We start from the raw sequence: 24,574 nt of genomic DNA, 5'->3' as shown, positions 1-24,574 counted from the left end.
CTGGTTATTAACAGTGTGTTGACAACAATGAAAACAAGACACCAGAATGAGGAAAAATGCCAACATCAGTGAATTTTATTAATCTTCAGCTCCGTGTTTTCCTTATATACCAGAATCACACAATCTCAGTTTACAGTTTGTTTCTGAGGGGAGGAATTCAACAGTAGAGCAGTGTAAAATTACTCATACAGGTCAAACTGTGTCATTCTGTCTCTTTTGCATATAACATCAACTGTCAGTCAGTTTTTTGAGACGACAGTGCGTGTTAACTAAAGAGCCCCCTGGGGTCATAATACTGTACCATCCACCATCTGAACCAGACCTGTCTCTGAGCAGGAACACAAGCTTTTTACTCAAACACTCAAAAACAACCTCATTTTCACAGTAGTTTCCACCATAAGACAAAGTTCATCCTTCTTATGTGAGGACTAAGTTGTTTTACACTAAGCTATTTGCTCTGTAGCCTGTTTCATGTCGATATTTTCCACTGAAATGCTTTGCAAACACCCTGATTCATATTTGTGATCAGGAGACAGTGACGTAACGTTTCTATGGCTTGAATGCAACCCAGGTGCTCTGCAACACGTCACGGACTCTGTGACTTCAAGCTAAAATAGAGCCGGAAATAACAATTGCACGATTATTTATTCCCAATGTCCTCGCTGGATCTAAAACAACGTTTTTTCCTTGCGCACCGTCATGTCATGGCACATTTCATGGCGTATCAACTTCTAAGAACTCAGAAGCCCTCATGAATGTACAGAACCTATCCTCTAGCGAACAAGGCGGAGTGAAGTCGCTGTGCTTCACCCGAACCATCGCGTTTGTTTTAGTGAAGGGGGGAAGGACCCAGTGCCGCGTCTTGCACCTTTTTCTTTGTCTAAAAACTGACCGTGTCTGCGTTTCACTAAGTGTCAGATCCTAGGTGTGCATCATGTTTCATTTTTTACCCTAAAACCCAAACTCTGAAGTCATGCAGGATTGCAGGTTGGTTTTGTTCCCCATTGTCACTGACAGAAACTGCTTTAAACTAGAATTACTTCCCTTGCTCTAGCTATAAATAAACCTTGAGCTCTAAGATATATACTATATTCATATATTTTATATACAGCCATCAACTGACTGATATAAATCCTGTTTTTTTTAATGATATTATTCTAAAAAATAAATAAAGTACCTGTGCAAATATCCACAAATTGAAGTGTTTCACATTTAAGACATTGGCGCCCTCCAGTGGCTAGTTCTGGGTATTACCTATACAGGTACACTGGAAGGAGCTGATTCAAGTCAAAGCAAAGTGCATTGAGGTCTATATTACCTAATGCTAATATACACCACAATGAGTAATGTCCAGGGAAAGGACAAGGACAGACTCCTGGTGGCCATGTTGGTTTCTGCTTCTCACCCCTGAGGGGGGAGGACGGATCAACACCAGCCTCCCCTCCTCCGAGCCTGGCGGAACAGCACACACCAAACAGGACTGAGAGGATGCCGTAACATGGGTCTATGACGTGAGAGTGTGAATGATGGCGGAGTATTTTTCCTGCGAAAACAGGGACTCGAACAATGAGCCGAGGAAAGCCAACACTCGTCGTGACAATAGAAAAAACGTTAGTGTATATATGTACATGGACAGCTAAGGATGGCGTCCCTGGTAAACTTAGGGAGCTGGGTGGCGTAGTAGGGGAAATGGCGAAAGGGTGAGGGGGTGTTTTCGGGGGCCACTGTGAGCAAAAGCCACAACTGAGAGATTGTATTAACAGTAAATTAGCAGCCAAACAACATGATCTCTGTAGCCTACGTAAATACCACAGTATGTTATTCACTAAAAACAGGGAGGGAGAATAGAAACTCTCAGTGTCTTCTCTCTCTTTCTTTTTTTTTGTTACATTAAATATGTACTGTATGAAGGCGCTGGGGGTTGTTCACTTTAAAGGCAATGGACTAAACAGAAGAAAATACCATCCACATTGCCTTCATCGTGACTTCTCCAGGTCCAGAACACTGCCCGCCCCCTGACCCCCCCCCCCCCAGTCATCAACAGCTGAGAGACCAGTTAATATACTGTACCACGAGAAGAAGAAGAGATCGATGTGTGTGTGTGTGTGTGTGTGCTGAGTGTAATCTGAGAGGTTTCGCTGCTTGGTTGATCCACTTTAGGTGTTTCCCATCGACATACTGACGTTACGACTGAGGTGAGATCACATGGCACAAAATAGAAAAACACAACGACTGCATTGCACTGAAAAGACAACAGGCTCGTCTCTTATTCTGCGATGGGATGTCTGGATGGTGTTTGGAGCTCAGCCTCGCGTTAGTCGCCTCGACAGATTTCAAGTTTCTCAGGTGTGTGTGTGTGTGTGTGTTGTGTTGCTGCTGTTGTGCCTTCAGTGCGACGCTTCCCAAGAAAGTGTAAAGGATTGGCAATGGAATGAAGGGACAGAATGGAAAACTGGAACAAGTCTTACAGCCGTTGACCAGCAGTGACAGGAAGTGAATCCAGCCAATCAGAGGGAAGCATGTACTGTAATGTGCAGATATCTTAAGTCCATCTCATCTTTTTAAAGAGCCACTATGGACAACTTTATTAAAATGATCTTATTATCATTATTATCAAAAAAAGCTGATACTTAATTTCAATACTGATGGACTTCTATTCTTTATTTATTGTATCTACATTTTCAGAGATGCAGAAAAGCTGATGTTGATCGAGAGGCGACAGCTCCGCTCGAGTTCAAGCGGTCACTGGCTCAACGGTGTCAGAGTCGGCCTCTGATTGTTTTTGTGCTCCATGTCGGCCTCTGATTGGCTGTTTCAAAGGCCCGTCGACAATGCTCTAACTGACCTTAATCCAGTGCAGCCGTCACTGCTGTATGTACACAAGTCACAGCGACGCAATCCTCTGTCTTATCACTGAATCTGACCCGTCTCTGCATTTGTGCATGTTGCTGTCCAACAAATGACGAGAAGTCAGCGAGGTAACCGAAAAAAAAGGAAAGAAAGAAGACCAGTGCCTACGCGTGGGACCGGCCTGTCAGTGACATCCAGTGCACGAGAGATGATGTGATTCTGTGTTGGTGAGAGCGACAGTGTGGTAAAAACAATGATCAGAGCAATAAATAACAAAATAAAGAGTCATTATGGCTAGAGAGTAGCGATAAAAAATATTCAACTAGGTTCCATCCAGGTCCAGTGGGTGCAGGAGCTCAGTGAAGACGTCGTCTGAGCCGGGTGGGGTGATTGGGTGGAGAGGGGGAGGGCGGGTTGGGGAGGGGGGGTGCCTCAGTCTGTGGGACTTTATGGGTCAGATCTGTGTGTGTGTGCATCTGTGTGTGTGTGTCTATGTATGTATGTTTGTGCAAGGTGGCCGGGAGGGGGGGGGGGTTGTCATGAAAGAGACAAAAGGAGAAAAGTCTTTTCTCTCGGGTCCAGCCCCTCCATTTCTTTTTTTTTTGTTTAATGATTTCCACCCCGCTCTCCTCCTCTTTTTTTTTTTTGCACACACACACACACACACATCGACGCTCACTCACACGCAAAAACACACACTTGTACGCAAACACACACACACACACACACACACACACACACACACACCCTCTTCTGTTTCAAAGTTCAAGGTCCTTGGAGATTTGGGTGGCAACGTCCCGAAAAGCTAGCGGCGCCCCCCAGAGTCGCGTGTAGCGCACCCCGTTAGAAGTCTCGGAGTTGCCCGTGGAAAGGTGGCACACCTCGGCCTCGAACGCCACGCGGCCTCCCGCCACGCCGTGCGTACAGGACAGCAGGAAGGGGCCGGCGTGGTGGACCTGGCAGCCGCATCCCAGCGCCGCCTCCCGCAGAGCCAGCACCACCTCCGCAGGGTCCCGCCGCCCGCCGCCTCTCAGATCCCAGCCACGTCCGACGGCCCGGGGCTCGGACGCTTTTTGATACCCAGGTAAATGGCAACTGGTGGGGGGGGGGAGGGGGGAAAGCAAGAGACGTTCAAGCACCGAACAGCTGTGAACACCAGCCTCACAATCAAATGTTTAAAGGGATAGTTTAACATTTTGGCAAATTGGCCCATTGCCATAATCCCTATAGTCATAGCAGTAGGTTCGTTACCTTTAATTGTTGGTGCAAGCTGTTTTTAGAACGGTGGAGCAGAGCCGCGAGCTGCTCAGAGCTACGATACGGAGGCTCATTATGGGATTTCTTGGTTTCCCTCATCAAACTCATCAAATACACAACCCAACAACTCCACAACGCTCTGGTGGACAAGTTGTGACCTGCACATTCACCACGCTATGAGATAATAATGGAACGTTAGGCGACAGAGTTGTTTTAGAGGTAAATTCATGCAAAACCGCTGATGTGCGTTGCCTTCAGGGACAGTTTTTCAGCAAGCAATCTCCGTATTTCCCTCTAAAACAACTCTGTGTCGTAACATTCCGTTATTATCTCATAGTGTGGTGAATGTGCAGGGCACAACTTGTCCACCAGAGCGTTTTGGAGTTGTTGGATTGTGTATCTGATGAGTTTGATGAGGGAAACCAAGAAATCCCATTAGCCTCCGTAGCGTAGCTCTGAGCAGCTCACGGCTCTGCTCCACCGTTCTAAAAACAGCTTACAACCGACAAATACTGTAAAGGCAACAAACCTAATGCTGTGACTATAGGCATTATGGCAATGGACCAATTTGCCAAAAGGTTGAACTATCCCTTTAAGGCGAGACACTACAGGCTTTAATATTGTTTTTTGGTGTCGTGATCAACTGAGATTTTGGACTATTTTGCTTCCTGAACATGTCTCTGAAAGTGGAAAGAAATGGTAGAAAATCCACATTTAGGTGGTTATTTTTCTTCATTTTGTCTTCTTTTGCCGGTAGATTTAGTTGTAGAGCGCTACTTAGAAAATGAGCAGAATTCTCCTTTAAAACTCAAATGTTAAAACTCAAATTCCGTGGTCCCCAACTCTGGAACTTCTCATACAGGACTCTTAAGCTTTTATCCTCCTACAAAAGGTCTGGTTTGGTGAGGTATCTTCTGTCCAGGCAAAATAATATTTATGTCTAGTATAATTTAGATGAATTTGTAATTTTACTGATATTTGTCCTTGTTGTTGTCCTGTTTTTTTCCTTTCTTCCTTTTTTTCCTCTCTGTTTGTTTGCTGTGTTTTTTCCTTGTCTCTTTCCCTTTTCTGCTTCTTTTCCTATTTTCTTTTTCTAATGGTTGATCTGTTTTAGTGATTTTGTATTGGAGGAGAGGATTTTATTTAAGCCCCTTGGGCTTCTTTTCCTCTCCTGCACAATTATTTGCCTTTGTATCACTAAATATATTTTTGGTTTTATCTTTGTTCATGTGAATAAAATAAAATATAAAATAAAACACACACGCACTGACCTTGTGACCGCAAATCTCCTGATTCCCTCAGATTCATTTGTGACCCTGTGAGAGAGACGGTGAGTGAGAAACCTTATGACTGACCCAGAACTCTCACATAAGATGGCATTCAGCGGTGGAAATTATACAGCAGGACCAAGCAAGCATCAACAACAAGAAGCATGTGATGTTTAAAACAGTGTGCAACCCCCCCCCTTACAGGAATGCAATTTCACAAGCATGCAGATATAATCCATCCCTTCACTTCTGATGGTCTGTGTGTGTGGTACTACAGATTCCCATCTGTTGTTCCAACAACATGTGGGATAGATTCAATGAGTTGTATCCCATCAACCACAATACAAAACAACACATTTGCTCAGGGAAAGTTCAGGATGATAAAAAAACAAAACGTGTTACAGTTCAATTCTTCAGACAATGAGAATGATCCTGAAAATAAAAGTCGGATGAATCTTTCTTGATTGCAACCATGCTTGAAACCAAGTGTGTGAGACATCGACAGCATGAAGATGATTAAAAAGTCATGCAGACAAGCAATAATTCATAGGTAGAGAGAAATGAAAAGTCAGGCAGGCGTTCATGGACCAGAGCAGATTCCTGTGTGACCAGGCAGAGAGATGGTGGCAGGACAGGTAGACAAAAAAAGAAGCCAGACATGGGAACTTACTAACTGTTTTTGATCCTTGTGGAAGAGTACAACCCGAGACTGATTTGTTTGAGCCCTGGCGCTTGGACGGGTCAAGGTTGACCCTGATACCACCACAGAGAGAAGCAGAAAGAGATAAAGATGGAGAAAAAAGAGGGAATACGGGGTCAGAGCAGGGAAGGAGGGGGGTTGGGGAGGGGGCAAGAGAGAAGATGATTGAATCACAGGAGCGCAAGTGGTGAAAAAGAGCGCAGCGCAGGAGCTGATTGGCAAGGATAAAGCTGAGGTTTGATAAGATTAGACATGTGTGATTATGACGACTGGGAGGGAGAGGGGAGCAGAGGATAATCCAGGGCCACAGAAGGGCTTGCCAAAAGGCCTGGGTGAATAAAATGTTCTGATAAGCATGGAGTCACACTCAGGCTGCGGCCAGGCTGGACGCAGGAACTTCCCCACAACGCTACGTCATGACTTCATATCATACACATGATCTGATTTAACAGAATCTTTACTCACCTCGAGGGCAACACAAATCTTAAATGTTAAATTATAATAAAAACATCAGGGTCATGGTCTCACTAAGACCAATAATGGGAACAAAAATTAAAAGTAATCCTAGAATAGAGTTAGAAACTGTGTAGCTAGGGGGTCAAACATATTGAAAAATATAAATATAAAAACTTTAAATTCCAGCAATGACTTTAGGCTACTAGGCTACTGAAAAAGATATGAGTGTGTCAACATATACGTATGTAGTATATATAGATAGATCTTGTCTCAATTAAATTAGATGAATAAACTAAAAATAACTTAATTCCCCACTAATTCATAATGCTAAAGTAGTTAACCAGCAAAAGGAGAATGGTAGCGTAGCAGCTAACAGCTAGCCTAGCTCTGCTAAAAAGGAGTCAACCAATCTCCTTGAATACACAGAACACATTTACTAAACTAAAATAGGCATACCACAGCTAGTTGTGCTTATATTTTACATTTGTTTTTTTCTCCTGCACTTTTTTCGACATTTTATGTGTACAGTAGGCTATGTTGGCAACCCTGGAATTTGTGGGATAAATAAAGGCATCTTATTTTATCTCATCTTATGTATTATTTCTAAGAAATCGCTCAGCACATAACAATCCTTGTCCTTTTATGAGTTTCTCTATGCATTAACAAAACCCAGGTCACACGTTGATTATTGTGATTTAAAGGTGCCTCTTGTCAGAAATGCTAATAAAAGCTGATATCCTGGCTCCAGCTTCACCTATGATGAGCTGTTTGTGCGGTGTCAGTCTTCTCGTCTACCTCTTGTTACACATTTTCTTCAGTTTTCCTGTTCATCTTGAAAGATCACAGTGGAGACAGTTGAGCTAAGAGAGGGAGTATTCCTTCATCTTTGGTCTGTCACATCTCATTAAGAATCATCCTGCATGAAACCCTGGCCTGAGTCCGGTCTTCAGAGGCCGGGGTCAGTTGGCTGTTCTCAGACCTGGCTCATGATGATGATGATGATGATGATGTGTAGTGTGCATCTACCTGCGAGTGAGTTTCGAGGTCAGCTTGGTGAAGAGGTTGGAGGTTGCCCTGGTGCGGGCGTGGGGCAGGGGGCTCGTCTCGTGATGGGACAGGGTGGGTGATGTGGGCGGGGCCGAGTAGACCGGGGGCCCGCGGTCCCTCAGCTGCCCCCCGTGGAAGGTGCTGCGAATCGTGGAGCCTCGGGTCAGGCGGCAACGGTCCGAGGAGGAAGAGGAGGAGGCGGCGCCGGCCCCGGAAATACTGAGAGTGGAGGGAGAAGCTGCAGGCAGGCGGTGGCCCAGGGAGCTGCAGGGAGGAAGACAGGAGAGGAGAGCAACCAATCAGCACCAGCCTGAACTGCTCAGAGCACCGACGCCTTCAACACACCGCCGTACCTGTTGTCTTTGCCGTTCTGCAGGAGAGAGTGTCTGTCGGCGCCGGAGCGGTCCGTGCACACGTATGTGTTCCTGCGTGTCATGGCACTTCCAGGGATGTTATTCTGCAGAGAGAAGGATCAGGTGAAGTATTAGATATTAGAACTTTAACATCGCATTATTACAGTGTTGCAGTCACATTACTCCATCTGGTAACCCTTTAATTTATAGGCCGTTAATTACGTGATAATTTCAAGAAATAGCCAAGAAATAACAATTAATTGTGTCCTAATGTCTAGAAAGAGCCTATAAATAACAGTCAATTTCATTGAGTAATTTTGGACCGAAACGTTGTTTGTTTTATTAAAGTCTTTTGCAAGTGACTTGACAGTGTGCGGGAGACCCTTTTTGCCTTTGTTCACTCCTTACCTATGCTCCAACGCACCTGTTTTTCAAGATTTTTTTAGGTGTGCATCAGCCTTCACACATTGAGTAATTTTGAGAAATATAGCCAAGAAACAATGATTGATTGCGTAGAACTAGCACAGATCAATTGCAAGGACTTGGTGGAGAAAAATTCTGGCCTTTCCCAAAAGATTTAAAGCATGAAAACCATGTGTAATCTTTTGCCTTTATGAAAAACATGACATTAGTATGAAATTGACTGTTATTTATAGGCTATTTATTGACATTACTACACGAATAATTGTTAATTCTTGACATTGTCACGTAATTAACAGCCTGTAAATTAAAGGGTTACCCTCCACCTCTGTGTCTCTAAATATTTTAATAGACACATTCAGTGTTAATATGTTTCTGGTCATGTATTTGTTTTTATAAAAAATGAAATGGTTTGAATTATTAGTGGTAAATGTTAAGTGAGCCATTAGCTCACTTTTTGGTCCAGGTTACATGTTTTATAAAGCATATGACAAACCTGAAAAGCTTGCTTGGTCATTTCAATGCAATCCCTGACTTCAGCTTGTCAAGTGTGTGTCTACTAATCTGTCAGACAATATCTGATTATTAGGTAAAACTAACACAGCGTCTGCCACTTTGATCCTGCACTGCACAAAACATCTGGTGAAAATTCTGGACACAAAACTATCTACACCTGTATGTGTGTGTGTTTTGGTTTGAATTTTGGTAAAAAAAATAAAATAAAATAAAAAATAAAAGGTGGCCTGGAGGACATAATTTGACATAATTCAGTCTCTGCAGGGAGTGTGCCTTACTGTAGTGGCAGTCATGTCTTTGCGGCGGTCTGGGATCTCAGACTTGTTGGGGTTGTTGGCACTGCTGACCATGGGGCTGGAGGGGGGGAGGCTGTGACTCCCCATCACGCTGCAGCTGGCCTTACGCGAAGGCATCCGTCCCTCCCGCAGCTCCCGCTCGCCCGTGCTGGTCGGGCTCCGTTTGGGGTGCATGACGGGCATGGAAGGCCCACCTTTATTGTGGAGGACAGCAGAGCACAGACACACAGAGACTCATATAAGGAGTATTCTGCAAAAACATGGTTGGTGCAAAGAGATGGTCCTACATTAAATAGAAAACCCTGGTTATTAATGACACTGGAGGCTGTTAAGGGAACTGCAGTTTGTTGTTTCTTGCACTTGCACTGGCATTGACCAAGGACCCTGGGTATCTGCAATAAGGATCATCTGCCCTTCTTTCACCTAGACTACCTGGGATTGATGTAATGACGAGAGCAAAGAAAGAACCCCATTAGTGGGGTGACATCCTGGACTTACGAAAACTGAAACACACCCTCATGTGCACCCCAAATGTGAGGCACAAAAATGACAGGATGAGGATGTCTGTGGTGTCTGTCAAATGTCTGTCAGGTTTTTTTTCTGTGGTTTGTTCATTATTAGGGAGCTGTTGTTGTTTGTTCTTGCTGTGTCATGTATAAATGTATGTTTCTTATGTGTAAGTGTGAATGTTTATGTGTATGTCGGACCCCAGGAAGAATAGCCGATGCTGCCGCGGGTGCTAATGGGGATCCTAATAAAGAAAAGAAAAGAAAAAGATGGGAAAGACTTTGACAGGGAAACTAAAGAAATGATTTTTTGATATCCCACCAGGATTTGTCCAAAACCTCCAGTCTGTCTAGATTAGATTGAATATGATTGGCCACCATTATCCTAATGCATGAGGTAGCTAAAGTTGCATACAACATCAGTCAGAACATCCGAACATAGAAACCAGTCAGTAGGTTGTTAGAGGAAGTCAAGGTAGGTCTCAGTTTTAAGTAACATTGTAATCTGTTCACACAACAATAAAAAGAAGGAATTAATACTTATTTCCTTTAAATATAGTACTTCAAATATTATTAGGAACACATTCAGCTGATTGAATTGCAGAGACTTTGCCTGTTTCACTCGTCACTTGTAAGTGTAGCACCGTCAGGAAGAAAACACCAGAGAAGAGACTCACAGAAGTCGCTGTGTCGTCGCTGCCTGTGGTAGGTGGAGGCACTGCGCTGGGTCTTGCTGTGTGAGGAGGAGGTGGAGGAGGAAGAGGAGCCGGTGGCGGAGGAGTGCTTGTTGGTCCCGTTGGTGATGGGGCTGGGTCGTACCCTTGCCAGGGACAGGCTGCTAGCTGTGCGAGCCTCGCTGCCTTCCTGTAACGTCACAGTCCCAGTGGACAGAAAGGTGTGAGTGGATCCCACGCATGGTGAGCTCAGTATCAGCGAGCAGAGGGTGAATTTAGATTCTGGTAGGTGGGGCTAGGTAGTGAAGCTTAGTACTTTTTGAGAACTGACAATGTTATTTTGAATGTTGGGTCACGTTGCTGTAGCTTGCGACTGAATGGCCCTCGCCACATAATCAATTTATCTGCAAGTGCACCATATTGCATTACATTACACTGTTAGAGCTGAAGAGCCCATTGAAGTTCCATCATCTATCCAGCAAGCCATAGTTTTGTTTTTAGTTAGAGACATAGGCAAGTTAGTATTATCATTTAAAGGGATATTTCAACATTTTGGCAAATTTGCCTATTGCCATAATCCCTATAGTTTTAGGGGTAGGTTCATTACCTTTAATTATCAGTGCCAGTTCTTTTTAGATCGGCGGGAAGACGATGTGTATTTCCGGGCTTTCCTTAATCAAACTCATCAAATACACAATTTAACAACTCCAAAACATTCTCATGGACAAGTTGTGACCTGCACATTCACCACGCTATGAAATAATAATGGAACGTTACGAGACGGAGCTGTTTTCGAGGCAAATGCGTAACAGGAACTACATTCCCAGACACGGCTGCTATTATTTTATAGTGTAGTGAATGTGCAGGTCACAACTTGTCCACGAATGTGTTTTGGAGTTGCTGGATTGCGTATGTAGTTTGATGAGGGAAACGTAGAAATGCCATGAGCCTCCATTGCGTTAGCTGAGCAGCACGCGGCTCTGCCCCGCCGATCTAAAAACAGCTTGCCCCGACAGTTAAAGGTAATGAACCTACTGCTATGACTATAGGGATTATGGCAATTTGCCAAAATGTTGAAATATCCCTTTAATAACATCACTTAATCAGTTAATGAGCTATTGAACAAACATCGTAATTATATTAGAAAGAAAGAGTGAAGATACAGCAGCAGTGAGACATAAGAATTTAAACATGATTATATACTTAATATACAATATACTTTACCGTCTTTTAATGTGTTTGTTTTTAAAGCGCCACAAAGTATAAAGGTAGATGTCATGTGTTCTGTGATTAGGTCTAGGTTCTATATTTATACTGTGGAAGCATCGAAGCCTCAGTCCACAGAGAAATGCACACAGCCTGAGGCTTTAAAACCAGCCGTCACTCCCTGACCTCATCCAATGGCCCAGGCCCCGCCCACCTGGACCCACCATCCAATCTTGCAGGATTTCGCTGCTCTACATGTTCAACTGAAATCTGCTATATTCTTACTGGATCACCCAGAAAACAGTCGGCCAATCAGAACAGAGATCACAGAACGTTCTCTTGTCTGATTGGCTGACCAATCTGTTGTTACTAGAGCTCCAGAGAGGGGAGATGTAAAAATACACTGAGATGGTTCTTGGTTATTAAAACTATAATGGGCCCTTTAATTACATTTAATAATATAATATATTCAAATAAATCTCCAGAAAAAGTCAAAATAAATCATTTTTCATGTGCAACATTCATGGTGTGTCAGCAGATGCATGAACACTGGTAGATCTGTGTAACTCACATCTCCTTTGCGACCCAGCAGCAAGTAAGTGGCGGTGACCTCATTGTATTTCTGATTGAGCAGAGAGTCCTTGATTTCCTCTGGAGTGAAGCCCATCCCGACCATCACCTCTGCACAATGCAAACAACCACAAACAGCCACATAGTAAGAAAAACTGTGTCTTTTGTAAATGGCAAAGACTTTGCTACCATTCTGTCTGAAGCAGCTGACTCACCGATGCGAGCTCGATCGCTGTAGTCCTCCACAGGTTCTATATGGGGCTTCAGATCCTCCCCGTCATACCCTGAATTGATCCACTTGTCCTTCATGATTTGCTGTAGAAACAGAAACAAGGAAAAGTTGAAGTGAATATCACACGAGGTGAATCGAACCTTGGATGGGTGTTGACGTGTTTACCTCCAGGGTGCAGCGCTTGGCAGGGTTGAGCACCAGGAATCGACGCAGGATCCCCTCACAGTCTGTGGACATGTAGAACGGCACGCGGTACTTTCCCCTCAGCACGCGCTCCCTCAGCTCCTGGTGGCCAAACCAGAACCACACCAGTCAACACCTCATCATACGCTTAAATGTTTGTTTTGATCAAACTCGTGTTTTTCTGACCCATGAACTCGTAACCAGTTCGATCTGGTACGAGTTCACAGGTAGGAAGTTACGGGTTTGACTGCCATTCTAATCTAGTGCATGTTCAGGTCGGAAAAACATGAGTTACGGGTTGCCTGGAACGTTACAAAGTCGTAAGTCGTGACTTGAAGTCGTGACTTGAGGGTTCAAAAGCCTGCCTGGAATGTGGCGTTAGATAGTAACACAAACTGTCACTGTACATTTATGTGGAAGTCTCACTGAAGACACATGGAAGTATTTCACATTTGTCTTAAAATCTCTGATGAGACCAGTCAGTGTGATACATAAGGAAGTAAACACCAGACCCATCCCTACAGGCAGTTTGCTAGGATGCAGTCATTTATAAGAGGGGTTAAATACACATTTGTCTTCACCCTCTGGTTGAGCTCTGGGGGGAATTATTTGCCATCTGCTGAATTTTGGATACAATTTTGTTTCTACCTGCAACTTTTTTTCTAGCTGCAGGTCCATCCCCATGGTCCAATCAATTACATAAATCAAACAAAGAGATGAAGGGAGACAATTATTAATACTTCTGACATTAAAAGGTTCATTTTTTTCACTATGTACATGTGATATCTGACAGATTTAAATCACAGCTTATTCTGTGTCCATAACAATGAGCAGCCATAGAGAAGACTAGGGGTGCCGAAAATAATTGGTTCAAAGATGAATTGAGATTCCTAATTGGACGATTCTGAATTGATGCAGTTATGTCACATAACCGATTTTTAAATTCAAGTTTGATGATGTTCACATGCAGAGTTTTTTTTATTTTATTTTAAAGCACAATGGCAGAATTTGGTGGTGGCCACCACCGCTAAATCTCTCACCTCCACCAGCTCACAAGTCAGTTTTTTCCGGGCTTTTTATGCATTTATTTTGAAAGGACAGCTGGAGAGAGACAGGGAGGGGGAGAGAGCGTGAGAGGGGGGAATAATCGAATCAAATCTTGAGGCCAGTGAAGATGCACACCACTAAGACTGAGAACAGTAACCTCGACTGAATGGTTGAATGAATCACAGATGCCATTAACTTCTACATGGACAATGTACCAACAAGGATGACTGCTTTCCAGACAACGAACCCTGGATCACCAAAAACATCAAGACCCTCCTCAACCAGAAAAAGGAGGTCTTCAGGGATGGAGACAGGAAGAAGCTTAAGTGTGTGAAACAGGAGCTGAAGAGGAGAGTAAAGCAAGTGAAGGAGGTCTACAAAAGAAAAGAAGAAAGGAAGCTGCAGAGAGGTGTAAAAAGGAAAGAACAACCAGGGAACATCAGGTGACGTGGACAAAGCCAATAATGACCTCAACAGGTTTGACATGGCTGCTTCAGATGCAGCTTCTCCTGCAGCATCTCCTTCACCCTGGACTAATTTCTGCTGTCCTCTACAGTGGAGAATGTGAGGTTGTGGATAGAGTGCGTCCCGGGCTGGTAAATGCCCACGCCACCCGGCTGGCTGAGCCTCTACAGAAGATCTTCAATTTAAGTCTACAAACAGGGACAGTCTCAGTCCTGTGGAAACATCAGGACTTCTTTCAGTACTGAAAGCAGGACAACCAGCTGAGATTCATGACTACAGACTGGTGGTCCCCATGTGACACATCATGAAGACCCTGGAGCGGCTACTTCTCCTGAGACCACAGATTGTCTAATCCTCTGAAGTTAGTAGTCTGCAACCAGGAGTGGATGATACCATCCTCCATCTGCTCCACCAGGCCCAGTCTTATTTAAATAACCCTGCTCCACAGGGGATTGTTCTGACTCTGTTGCTGTTCACTCTGTATACAGGAGACCTAAAATACAACTCTGTCTTGTCACATCAAGAAACACTCAAATGACACAGCCATTGTGGTGTTAACCAGGAACAGGCAGGAAGAGGAGCTGACAATGGCCTTCAATGAGTAAAGAAACAAGAGCTACCTCCTTCTGAACACCTCCAAGACCGAGGAGATGCTCATTTTAACAAGCCCCAGTCTTCCAACATTCAACAGGCAGGACACTGAGGTAATCCACTTATAAATACCTAGGTGTCCACCTGGACAGTGATCTGGACTGGTCCCTGGACACAGATGTCCTCCACCAGAAGGAACACAGCCGACTCTTTGTCCTCAGGAGGCTCAGGTCCTTTGACGTCTGCAGTGAAATGCTGCTCATGTTGTGACTGGCAGAAGTCTGGATTCACTCAGGGCTGTTGTTGAGTGACATGTGCAGTATAAGATGCAAGACGTCTTAGACAGCACCACTCACCGTCTCTCCAACAGTCTGGCAGGTCAGGGACACAGCTACAGCAGCAGCCAACGTCTCATCTCGCTGCACGGCAGCACTGAGAGGTTCAGGAGATCCTTTGTCTCCGCTGCCATCAGACTGTACAACACCTCAGCCAGAGGAAGTGGCTCATGAATGGACTCACTGACTGGACTCATTCTAGGGGATAAGGTCAGCCAGTCTGTCAAAGGGTGTAAAGTCTGCCAGCAGACAGTCACAGAAAGGCATGAAAAGCACGAGATCCACATCAATAGTGGCCTCTTGTCTCATGTCATCATGGCCTGGCTCTTGGGCCATGAGAAACAGAGGGAAATGCTGATATATGTAGTTGAATTAAAGAAGGAATCACATTTATTTCCATCATTTAAAGCTGAATACCTTGACTTAATATATGGAATAAGCAGTCAGCTGATCAGTAGTGTGGGCAGGAGAACAGGAAGCATACTTCACATACTTAAACTGCACAGTGCTGCACACATTACACAGACAAGTTACAGTCACACAAACCTTTACACAAGAGAGTATATTACAATAGTGATACATACAGTATCTGCTGTTAACTTAATGGTTGGTGTTTTGAGTTAATTTTAGTTCATTCATTTTAGAATGCAGCCATCTATATGTTTTTCTCATCTTTTGATTTATAATGTGGCCCTCGTCATGTCTCTCACTTGACTGTTCCTCTTGAAATTCAAGGTGTACATGCACAGTGTCTCATGTGCTCATCAGCCGATCACAAACTGTAATCAACCTTCACTGTCTGCAGTCAGGTTGGTGAAGGTTTATTGGGGTGTCTGTTTATGTTGTTATCAAGTTACATACACTATCATTTAAGAAAGCCCACACCTATATGATTTATATGATCAATATTTTCATGGATCATCATATGACCGTGTGAAACGGGTTACGCAAAGAAATCTTACAACCCTGTGTATAATAACTGTACAGCATATCAGCACATTAGCAACTAGCTGTAAGACAAATAGCAGCTAAGAAGCAGATATTTCCAGCAGAAGCTGGTGGAGACCAAACACAGAGCTTAAAGTACAACTATGACACTTGCTAACTGAATGCTCATGACATTGTCAAACACATTTACATGTTCAACATGTCAACTTTATAAGATATGATGTGGCAGGCCAAAAAAATGGGTGAGAAGTGGTTAAAGGGATAGTTCAACATTTTGGCAAATCCCTATAGTCTTAGAGTAGGTTTGTTACCTTTAATTGTCGGTGCAAGCTATTTTTAGAACGGCAGAGCAGAGCTGCGAGTTGCTCAGAGCTACGCTGCGTAGGCTAATGGGATTTCTTGGTTTCCCTCATCAAAGTCATCAAATACACAATCCTACAACTCAAGTTGTGACCTGCACATTCACCACGCTATGAGATAATAACGGAACTTTACGAAACAGAGTTGTTTTCGAGGCAAATGCGGAGACTGCTTGCCGAAAAACTGCCCCTGATGGGAACGCACATCAGCGGTTTTGCACAAATTTACCCTGAAAACAACTAAACTAAACAAAACACAACTCCGCCCACACCAGTACATCTTTCCCAGGATGAGGGAAGAAATTAGCTCCATAAAATGCTTCTTTATAAAAGAAAAGATAACAAACCTACTCCTAAAACTATAGGGATTATGGCAATGGGCCAATGTGCCAAAATGTTGAACTATCCCTTTAAAGCCAGTTATACAAAACAATTCAATTCAATTCTTTTTCAATAAACATGAGTAACAGATAGAGATGTCTTTAAATCTCGGCCTTGCTGGGGTCATGGTCTGTGGTAACACCTGGCTTATGGAGCTGTGAGTTTTTGTAGGATGTGGTGCAAGTGATGCCTGAGGGGGGGATACAGCAGCAGCAGCAGCAGCAGCTACAGCAGCAGCAGCAGCAGCAGCAGCAGCAGCAGCAGCAGCTACAGCAGCAGCAGCAGCAGCAGTAGAAGTTATAGTAGAAGCACTGGCAGGAGGTGAGTGATTCCAACCATCACTCACCACCCTCTCTCCCTTTCTCTACTCCTCCCTCACTCCTGCTCTGTACCTGACCGTCAGCACGTGGCGTTCCCCTGCGTGCCCTCACATTTAACTTGACCGCATGAGCCTTTCTGTCATCACGTGATTGGTTATATGGTCATAAACACAACATCACAACATTCAGTCACAGTCAGCAAGGAGTGCCTGCTTGTGGTGCAGAGAAGATCATCCTATTATTCTGCCTTGTATTAATTTACACACACACACAAAAAGGCTTCCACCGCTCGGCTCATCACTGATACATCACTACAGTGTACACAAGGCAATCTACATGATCCATGAGGATGAGACACTAAGGTGCTGGACCACATTCAGAATCAAAATGCTACAGCTACACACCACACACTGAGTCACCAGGAAGCTACTACATCCCTGGATCTGATCCAGGCTTTATTCAAAGGCCTGTTTATCTGCACTTTGGGGCCAGCAGGGCACAGACAGAATGCACCACACAAAAAAAAACATTTATTATTATTAGCTATAGAATAACACCCCAAGCAAAGAAATTCAAAATGTTGTCTGACATATGATCACTTGTCCAACAATAAGCTCTATGAGCGACTCCATTCTGGTTCTCACAAGGACACAAACTTGGAAAAAAAACTTACTAACAACCTCCTTATAGCTCCTCCTCCTTGATCTGAGAGTGGCCCTTATAACATCCTCTTTGACAGACTGGCCTCTATTGGAATGACTGACACAATCCTGGATCTGTTGTAATGTCTCTCGCTGCAGTCAAAACATTCAAATCTAAGCCATTTCCACTCAGTACCAGAGTTCCCCTTGGTTCCGTCCTGGGACCACTTCTGTCCTTTTTTCTGCCATCATTCCAAGCTCACATCAATAATTTCACTCAGTCTGCATTTTCCCTACCTAACATCTTTACTGAGGACATCTGTACTCTGCTGTAACTGAGTGTTGGTGTGTTGGTATGTGACCTATGACTAAGGGAACCTTGGAAGAGACCTACTCCACCACCATGAGCAGGTCGGATCCTTAGTGATATCACTATAGTTTCACGCCGTAAACTCACTCTTCATGAGTCCCAGGGATGCAGATCACCACTCAAACCATCAAACCACTGGACGTCATCAGTTCTGCTCCGGGTATCAGACGGTGTCAGGAGAACTAGATTTTATATTTGTTATTTCAAATTAAAAGTTCTCTTGTAAATTCACCAGCGTTGTTTCTGGTTGAGACGTTGGTCTGTGGTGTGTTGTCACAGTTTCTACTGCACCTCTCTGTCTCACTCTCAGCAAGTCAAAGGGCGGGGCATGCGGCACACACACACACACACACACACACATACACATACACATTTTAATGTATATGACAATAAACTAAAGTAAAACTAAACTAAACTAAACATTGGATTCAGACATATTGACAGAGATCCCACCCCAGCAGCGCACCCACCTGTGGCATTTTCAAAATTTCTGCAAGAAAATATTCTATTCACTTCTCTCTATTACTATTATTATTATTATTATTATTATTATTATTATTATTATTAGAGAAGCTTCGGTAAACCCTCAGGTGCCTGCTATTTTCCACCTACAGTATATGTGTCCAGTTTCCCAGCTAACACAATCCAGACTTCTCATCTTATTCCTCCTCCATATAATGAAAATTCTGATATTGCTATTTGTACCATTACTTCACTGTGGAGCTGTGTGCAGTGCATTGATTCACTCAGCCCCTCTTTGCCCCTCAGAGTGGACTGAGCTGCTGCATGCCTGGACCGGTCCCACTGGTCAGTCACAATATTAATGAACTGACCACAAATAGAATCTAATTCTGTGTGAAACATTATGCCATTATAATAGCAATATGCCAAGGTGCAGTGTGTCTGGCTTTTAAAGTGGATGGGACATGTTACTGTGGTTGCTTTATCGGTTGTCAGGCCTAAAGCGCTCCTGATGCTTGATTAAGATTAGTGTAACCCTTTGGAACCATGTGCTTGGTGCAGGACTGTTTATTCCAGCATTAGAATAGCAAAAGTGACATGGAGGGACAACTACAGACAGGCACAGACCCCTCCTCATATCCACTTGCCTTCAGGTTCTGCCCATCAAAGGGCAGCGAGCCGCTGACCAGTGTGTAGAGGATAACTCCCAGACTCCAGACGTCCACCTCAGGACCGTCGTACTTCTTGCCCTGGAAAAGCTCCGGAGCAGCGTAGGGCGGCGAGCCACAGAACGTGTCCAGCTTGTTGCCCAGCGTGAACTCGTTGCTGAAGCCGAAGTCGGCGATCTTTATGTTGGAATCGGCATCGAGCAGAAGGTTCTCCGCCTGAGTCATACATACATTGATGCGGAGTAGGAAGAGGCAGGGATGGCCAGCCAGAGGGAGGGGAGGGGTGGGGAGGGGAGGGGAGGGGAGGGGAGGGAAGGAAGGAAGGAGGGAGGGTGGGAGAGGAATGTATGCAGAGAACAGATTGGGCAGAAGAAAGGGAGGGCGGAAGAGTGGGGGGGGGGGGGCAGTTGGACGGAGGAGGAGAAAGAGAAACGTGAATTGTGATGGAGAAAAATAAGAAGAGCCCAGTTCTCAGTTGAGAGACAGATGGGGAGGGAGGGAGGTGCTGCATGTTGTCCAACAACATAGACTGGATGTCATACTGTACTGTATATATGTCAGTGTGTGTGTTTAGGAATGGTATAATCTACTACAACCAGAGCCAAACTCTGACTGCCTCAAAGCCTTCCCATCTTGGTAAAACAAAACAAAACAAAAAACAGCCTCTCCGCTCTTCAGTGCTTTACTCTGCAATTAAGATGCTAAAGGGCCCTTTTCACAGACACAGATTAGGACTAGTCCCAGATTATAACTTTCAGTTTAGTGTAATCTGTCAGGAAAAAGAAATGTCCTAGTCTTGGACTAGCCTTAATCCCTCGTCTCTGAAAGCAGACCAAAACATGTTCTGATCTTTCTCACCTTCAAATCTCTGTGGACGATGTTCTTCGTGTGGCAGTAGTGGACGGCGGAAACAATCTGCGGACACGGGGACACAGACAAACCTGAAGTGCTGACAATTAAAAGTGAGGACCGGCGCAACGTGAGCATCAAGGAGGTGGGATCTTCTTACCTGTCGGAATTTGGCTCTGGCTTCCACCTCCTTCATTCTCCCATGAGACACGAGGTAGTCAAACACTTCACCTGTGAGTGAGCGCAGCACAACCTGATCAGTCAGGTAATAGAGCCAGAAGCATTACAGCCATGATGTTATTGATCGATTGTTACTGATAGACGCAATCAGTTTCAGTCACAATTAATATTTATAAGCTGTAAGTGCAGTCAAGGTGTCGATTTCAACTTTACTCTCCTCAAGAGGGATTTTGTCTTTAAGCAACACTGAATATACACTGACTCTACACACATATTCTTAATCGTTTTGTTGTCAAGTGTTATTAGTAGTATTAGTATCTAGCAAGTTAAATATTAGTGTGATATTATGTTTCACAGGTTTGACTCATCAGTAACACTATCTGAAAATTAGAGTTTAATTATAGGCTGATGTTTTTGGAGTCATGTCTGACTAAATTCGGAAATGTAAAATGTTTGGGTTTTTTGTGGTACTTATCTAGAAGTTGATATCTATCTGAGTTTGTGCAAAAGAATTTCGGAGGAAGGTGGCCTCTTCATTGACACTTCATATCATGGGACAATGCTTTTGCAGCTCTGCACAAGCATTTTGGCTATATTAAAGGTATGGTTCAACATTTTGGCAAATTGGCCTGTAGCCATAATCCCTATAGTCATAGGAGTAGGTTAATTTCCTTTAATTGTTGGTGCAAGCTGTTTTTAGATCAGCGGAGCAGAGGCGCAAGCTGCTCACAAATCTTTCTTTCGGCTTTCCCTCGAAACTTATCAAATGTGCAATCCAACAACACCAAAATGCTCTTGTGAAGAAGTTATGACCTGCATAATCACTACACTATGAAATAATAGCGGATATATGAAGCAAATACTCAGAATTACTTGCGTTTTTGAAATCACCATGTCTGGAATGTAGTTTTTCTGCATTTGCCTTGAAAACAACTCCGCCTCGTAATGTTATATTATTATTTCATAGCGTGGTGAATTTGCAGGTCGCAACTTGTCCACAAGAGCGTTTTGGAGTTGTTGGATTGTGTATTTGATGAGAGAGAGGAGAAAGTACCAAGCGACTCCGTAGCTGAGCAGCTCGCATCTCTGCCCCGCTGATCTAAAAAACAGCTTGTACCGACAATTAAAGGTAACGAACCTAGTCTCAAACTACAGGGATTAGGGCAATTTGCCAAAAATGTTGAACTATCACTTTAACTATATTCCTAGGGGTGAAATAATTATAAATAATTTTTTAAATTCTGACATTTTATTGACTGACAGGTGAAATGGGCTTCCATAGATTAACAGCAAACTATTGTACTGTGTGCTGCATGTTTTACTGTGAAGTCTCAGTATTTTAGAAATTAGCCCTAACCCGAACAGATTAGACTAGAGTAGAACAAAATAGACCAGTGCAAAGAAAGAAAGTTTGTTCATGTGGACCAGGATGTCATCCAAATAAAATGAAATACAGCACTCATCAAGCAGACTGTTAGCTTAGCATAAAGCGGGGGAGCAGGGTTAGCCTGGCTTTGTCTGAAGGTAACAAATGTTTACAAATCAGCACCTTTAAACCTTTTCACTGGAAAAAATTATATGTCATCTGAGTATTTATTGGCAGTGTACAGTACACGCAAAACCTCTGTTCAGTCCAGTAAATAACTTCTAAATGGCAGAAAGGTACTAAGATTATCTGGTTCTACTTTGATATTTTTTATACAGGCATTAGTTATATTGAACCTTTTTTTAAAAAAAACTGAAGGCAAAAAATAAAGCTTATTTCCCAATGAAAAAAACTCTCAAATGCACCACTGTCTTGTAATTTTACCCTTCACCCTGAGTATCACCATGCATCCAAATGCTGACTAAATGACATCATCGGCTGCAGTTCTGTAGCATCACAGCGTGCACATGACGGCCGATGTACCCACCTCCACTGGCGTACTCCATGATTAGGTAAAGGGTCTTATCCGTCTCAATCACCTCAAACAGCTGCACTGTGGCCACAAACACAATCAGATTAAAATCAAATACACATAAACAAATCCTGCTCATGTTATAAATAATAGCACAGCCGTCTGCCCGTCTGTCTTAATACCCGGGAAACCCGCCGTTACTGCTGGGGGTTTTTCATACATATGACATTTCAGCTTTAAAAAAAAAAAAAATCCCGGCTCGCGCCCTCTGCAGCAAATCTCTCTCACACACACACACACACACACATGCATGGACAGATGCACACTCATAAACACAAATGTAAAGTCCATCCAGATGTATGTATGTGGCTTACCTATGTTAGGGTGATTTAAGCCTTTCATTATTCGTACCTCCCGAAAGAGCTGGGAAGAGAAGGCAGAATATTAATATCACGATAATATGGGTCATAAATAAAATCCAATCACTGCCTCTGAGTGTTGAGCACTGTTGGTCCACACTGAAAAAAAGTCTGTGCTTTTAATTATAGCAATAAGGACAATGTTTAGATCATACATCAGAATACAGACTTCCCATCAGCTGAAATAAGAACTGCCAAAGAGTTGTGATAATTGCTATTAATCAATTTCTGAAAGTTAAATTTGCTGCAAACAAACAATTTTATTTCACATCTACATTTTAAAGGTGTTATGTCTTATTGTTCTCTGCTAGGAGCAGATGGTTCTGGAGGTGATAATGGTTGTTTGACAAGAGCTTCAGTCAGAGTCGAGGGAATATGTCCTTTGACCAGCAAGCATTACACATCGGGGTTCGTGCTAGCAGGGCTCTGTGCCGGTTCCCAAACCCAATTTTGAACCAGCTGGTGCGTTCAGACCGAAAAAATAACAGGTTCAGAACATGAAAAGTCGGTTCTCAAGGAAACCAAAAAGCACTTGGTTCTTCCCTACAAACTGTGATATCATCAGTGGGCGTGTCGTATTCTAGCCTGTGAAGAAGAGTAGGAAGGAGGAGAGGGCAGCGACTGACAACCTGGAGAAAGATTAGCAGTGTTCTGCTAAAGAAACTAAATGTTTGGTGGCGATTTGGGCGTCTGCAGAATTTCAAAAAAAGCTAGACAAGAAAGAACAACTTGAAGTAAAGTAATTCTTGTTGAAGAGATGGCCAAGGCTGGGTTCACTCCAACACCAGACCAAATAATTAATAAACTTAAAAAAAAAAAAGATGACTGATACAGAGACAGCAAAAAAGCAAAAAATGTCAGTAATGCAGAATAACATACGCCCACTTTGATTCCACTTAAACACGGGCTGGTTCACCACAAAGCACCAAGCTTCTGAGACTCCAGGACGGAAGCAAAACTCCCACATGTGTTTGAACTGAGGCCAAAGACTGGACTGAACACAACACAACACATTGTAAAATCTACAGGAGAGGAGTTCCTGCAGCAGAATCTGTCCTTCATGCTGAGGTGGATTTCATAACCCTAACCCTAATCCAACTTCTACTGAGTCACTTCCACACTTGTCCTGAGTAATCTTGTGGAGTTCAACAGGAAGGAAGATTAACATGGTAAGTGTTCAGGAGTAGGGCCAGTACTCCATGTGTGAAAAAACATTGATGCACAAAATCTGATCAATTCAAATGGTGTCAGCTGAGTCAGGATCTCCAGGCTTCATTATCTGTACATTCTGATCAAAGTTGCACAATGGGAAAATCAAGTTTTGGTACACTGTAAAAAAAAAAGAGCTGTTCCAATGTAAAATCTTTCAGTAACTAATTCCCTAGCTATTGTTAATTTACTCAATTTCTCTGTTCAAGTAATTCTCTCAATTAAAAAATCTTGGTTGGCTCAATTTGATTTGTTTGCTTGCCCAACCATCAGAAGAATTCACTCAATTAAAGTTTATCCATTATCCCAACCATTAAAGAATTCACTCAATTAAAGTTTATCCATTATCTTATCATACTTTCAATTAGAAATTCTTCATTGGACATCCCAATGAAAAATAGCTAGGGAATTAGTTTCTATACAATTGTTCATTAAAGCAATCAACATAAAATTCTTAATTGGATGTAAAACTAGACATACTGAATCAACAGAATGAAAGCAGCAATGTTTTTTTTAACACAACTTTATTAAAAATGCAAATAGTGCAACTTTGCAGGAACTGGCACCAACTCCAGGATGTCGACCTTAACTCCGTCAGTTGCAGTCTCCACATCAGCTGTCTAAATTAAAGTACATACAAGACTCGTTAAAATCTTTCAAGATATTTATAGCAGAAGTGTTTCCCCTGATGCCTGAAATGTTGATTTACCTGACATGTCTTCATGATAGTGTAGGTTCTTTGAGAAAGTACTGCAGGCCTTGGATTGCAACCGATCTTCGATGCATGGTAATGTTGTGTTCTGTATAGAAAGAACAATTAGGAAATTGCATCACACAATGTTCAACACTGCATTATTACTTGCACCGATAGGCCACACGTGGGAGATAATATTTACTA

At 43.2% G+C, this 24,574-nt stretch overlaps 1 protein-coding gene across 5 annotated transcripts in view; it reads right to left on the bottom strand.

Moving 5' to 3' along the window:
* Positions 1 to 47: 47 nt before the first annotated feature.
* The window catches only part of mark4a (MAP/microtubule affinity-regulating kinase 4a), a 34,515-nt gene continuing 9,988 nt past the window's right edge, over positions 48 to 24,574 (bottom strand). The window contains exons 4-18 of one of the 5 annotated variants that reach the window (XM_085798751.1): positions 22,423 to 22,471; positions 22,064 to 22,129; positions 20,131 to 20,201; positions 19,980 to 20,036; positions 19,101 to 19,337; positions 12,517 to 12,636; positions 12,335 to 12,434; positions 12,121 to 12,230; positions 10,347 to 10,533; positions 9,146 to 9,357; positions 7,932 to 8,035; positions 7,558 to 7,842; positions 6,046 to 6,128; positions 5,379 to 5,423; positions 48 to 3,945 (exon numbers count right to left, since the gene is read on the bottom strand). In XM_085798751.1, the coding sequence (XP_085654877.1) occupies positions 3,881 to 3,945; positions 5,379 to 5,423; positions 6,046 to 6,128; positions 7,558 to 7,842; positions 7,932 to 8,035; positions 9,146 to 9,357; positions 10,347 to 10,533; positions 12,121 to 12,230; positions 12,335 to 12,434; positions 12,517 to 12,636; positions 19,101 to 19,337; positions 19,980 to 20,036; positions 20,131 to 20,201; positions 22,064 to 22,129; positions 22,423 to 22,471 (1,791 nt within the window). In that variant the 3' untranslated portion in view covers positions 48 to 3,880. Of the gene's footprint in view, positions 4,011 to 5,370; positions 5,424 to 6,045; positions 6,129 to 7,557; positions 7,843 to 7,931; positions 8,036 to 9,145; positions 9,373 to 10,346; positions 10,534 to 12,120; positions 12,231 to 12,334; positions 12,435 to 12,516; positions 12,637 to 19,100; positions 19,338 to 19,979; positions 20,037 to 20,130; positions 20,202 to 22,063; positions 22,130 to 22,422; positions 22,472 to 24,574 lie in introns of all 5 variants that reach the window. The other 4 variants (XM_085798750.1, XM_085798752.1, XM_085798749.1 and 1 more) reach the window with 4 other exon arrangements.

The sequence above is a fragment of the Trachurus japonicus genome, chromosome 14, assembly GCF_045865225.1.
Source record: "Trachurus japonicus isolate A0001 chromosome 14, Traja_1.0".
NCBI lineage: Eukaryota > Metazoa > Chordata > Actinopteri > Carangiformes > Carangidae > Trachurus > Trachurus japonicus.
This window is presented reverse-complemented; position numbering and strand designations above follow the sequence as displayed.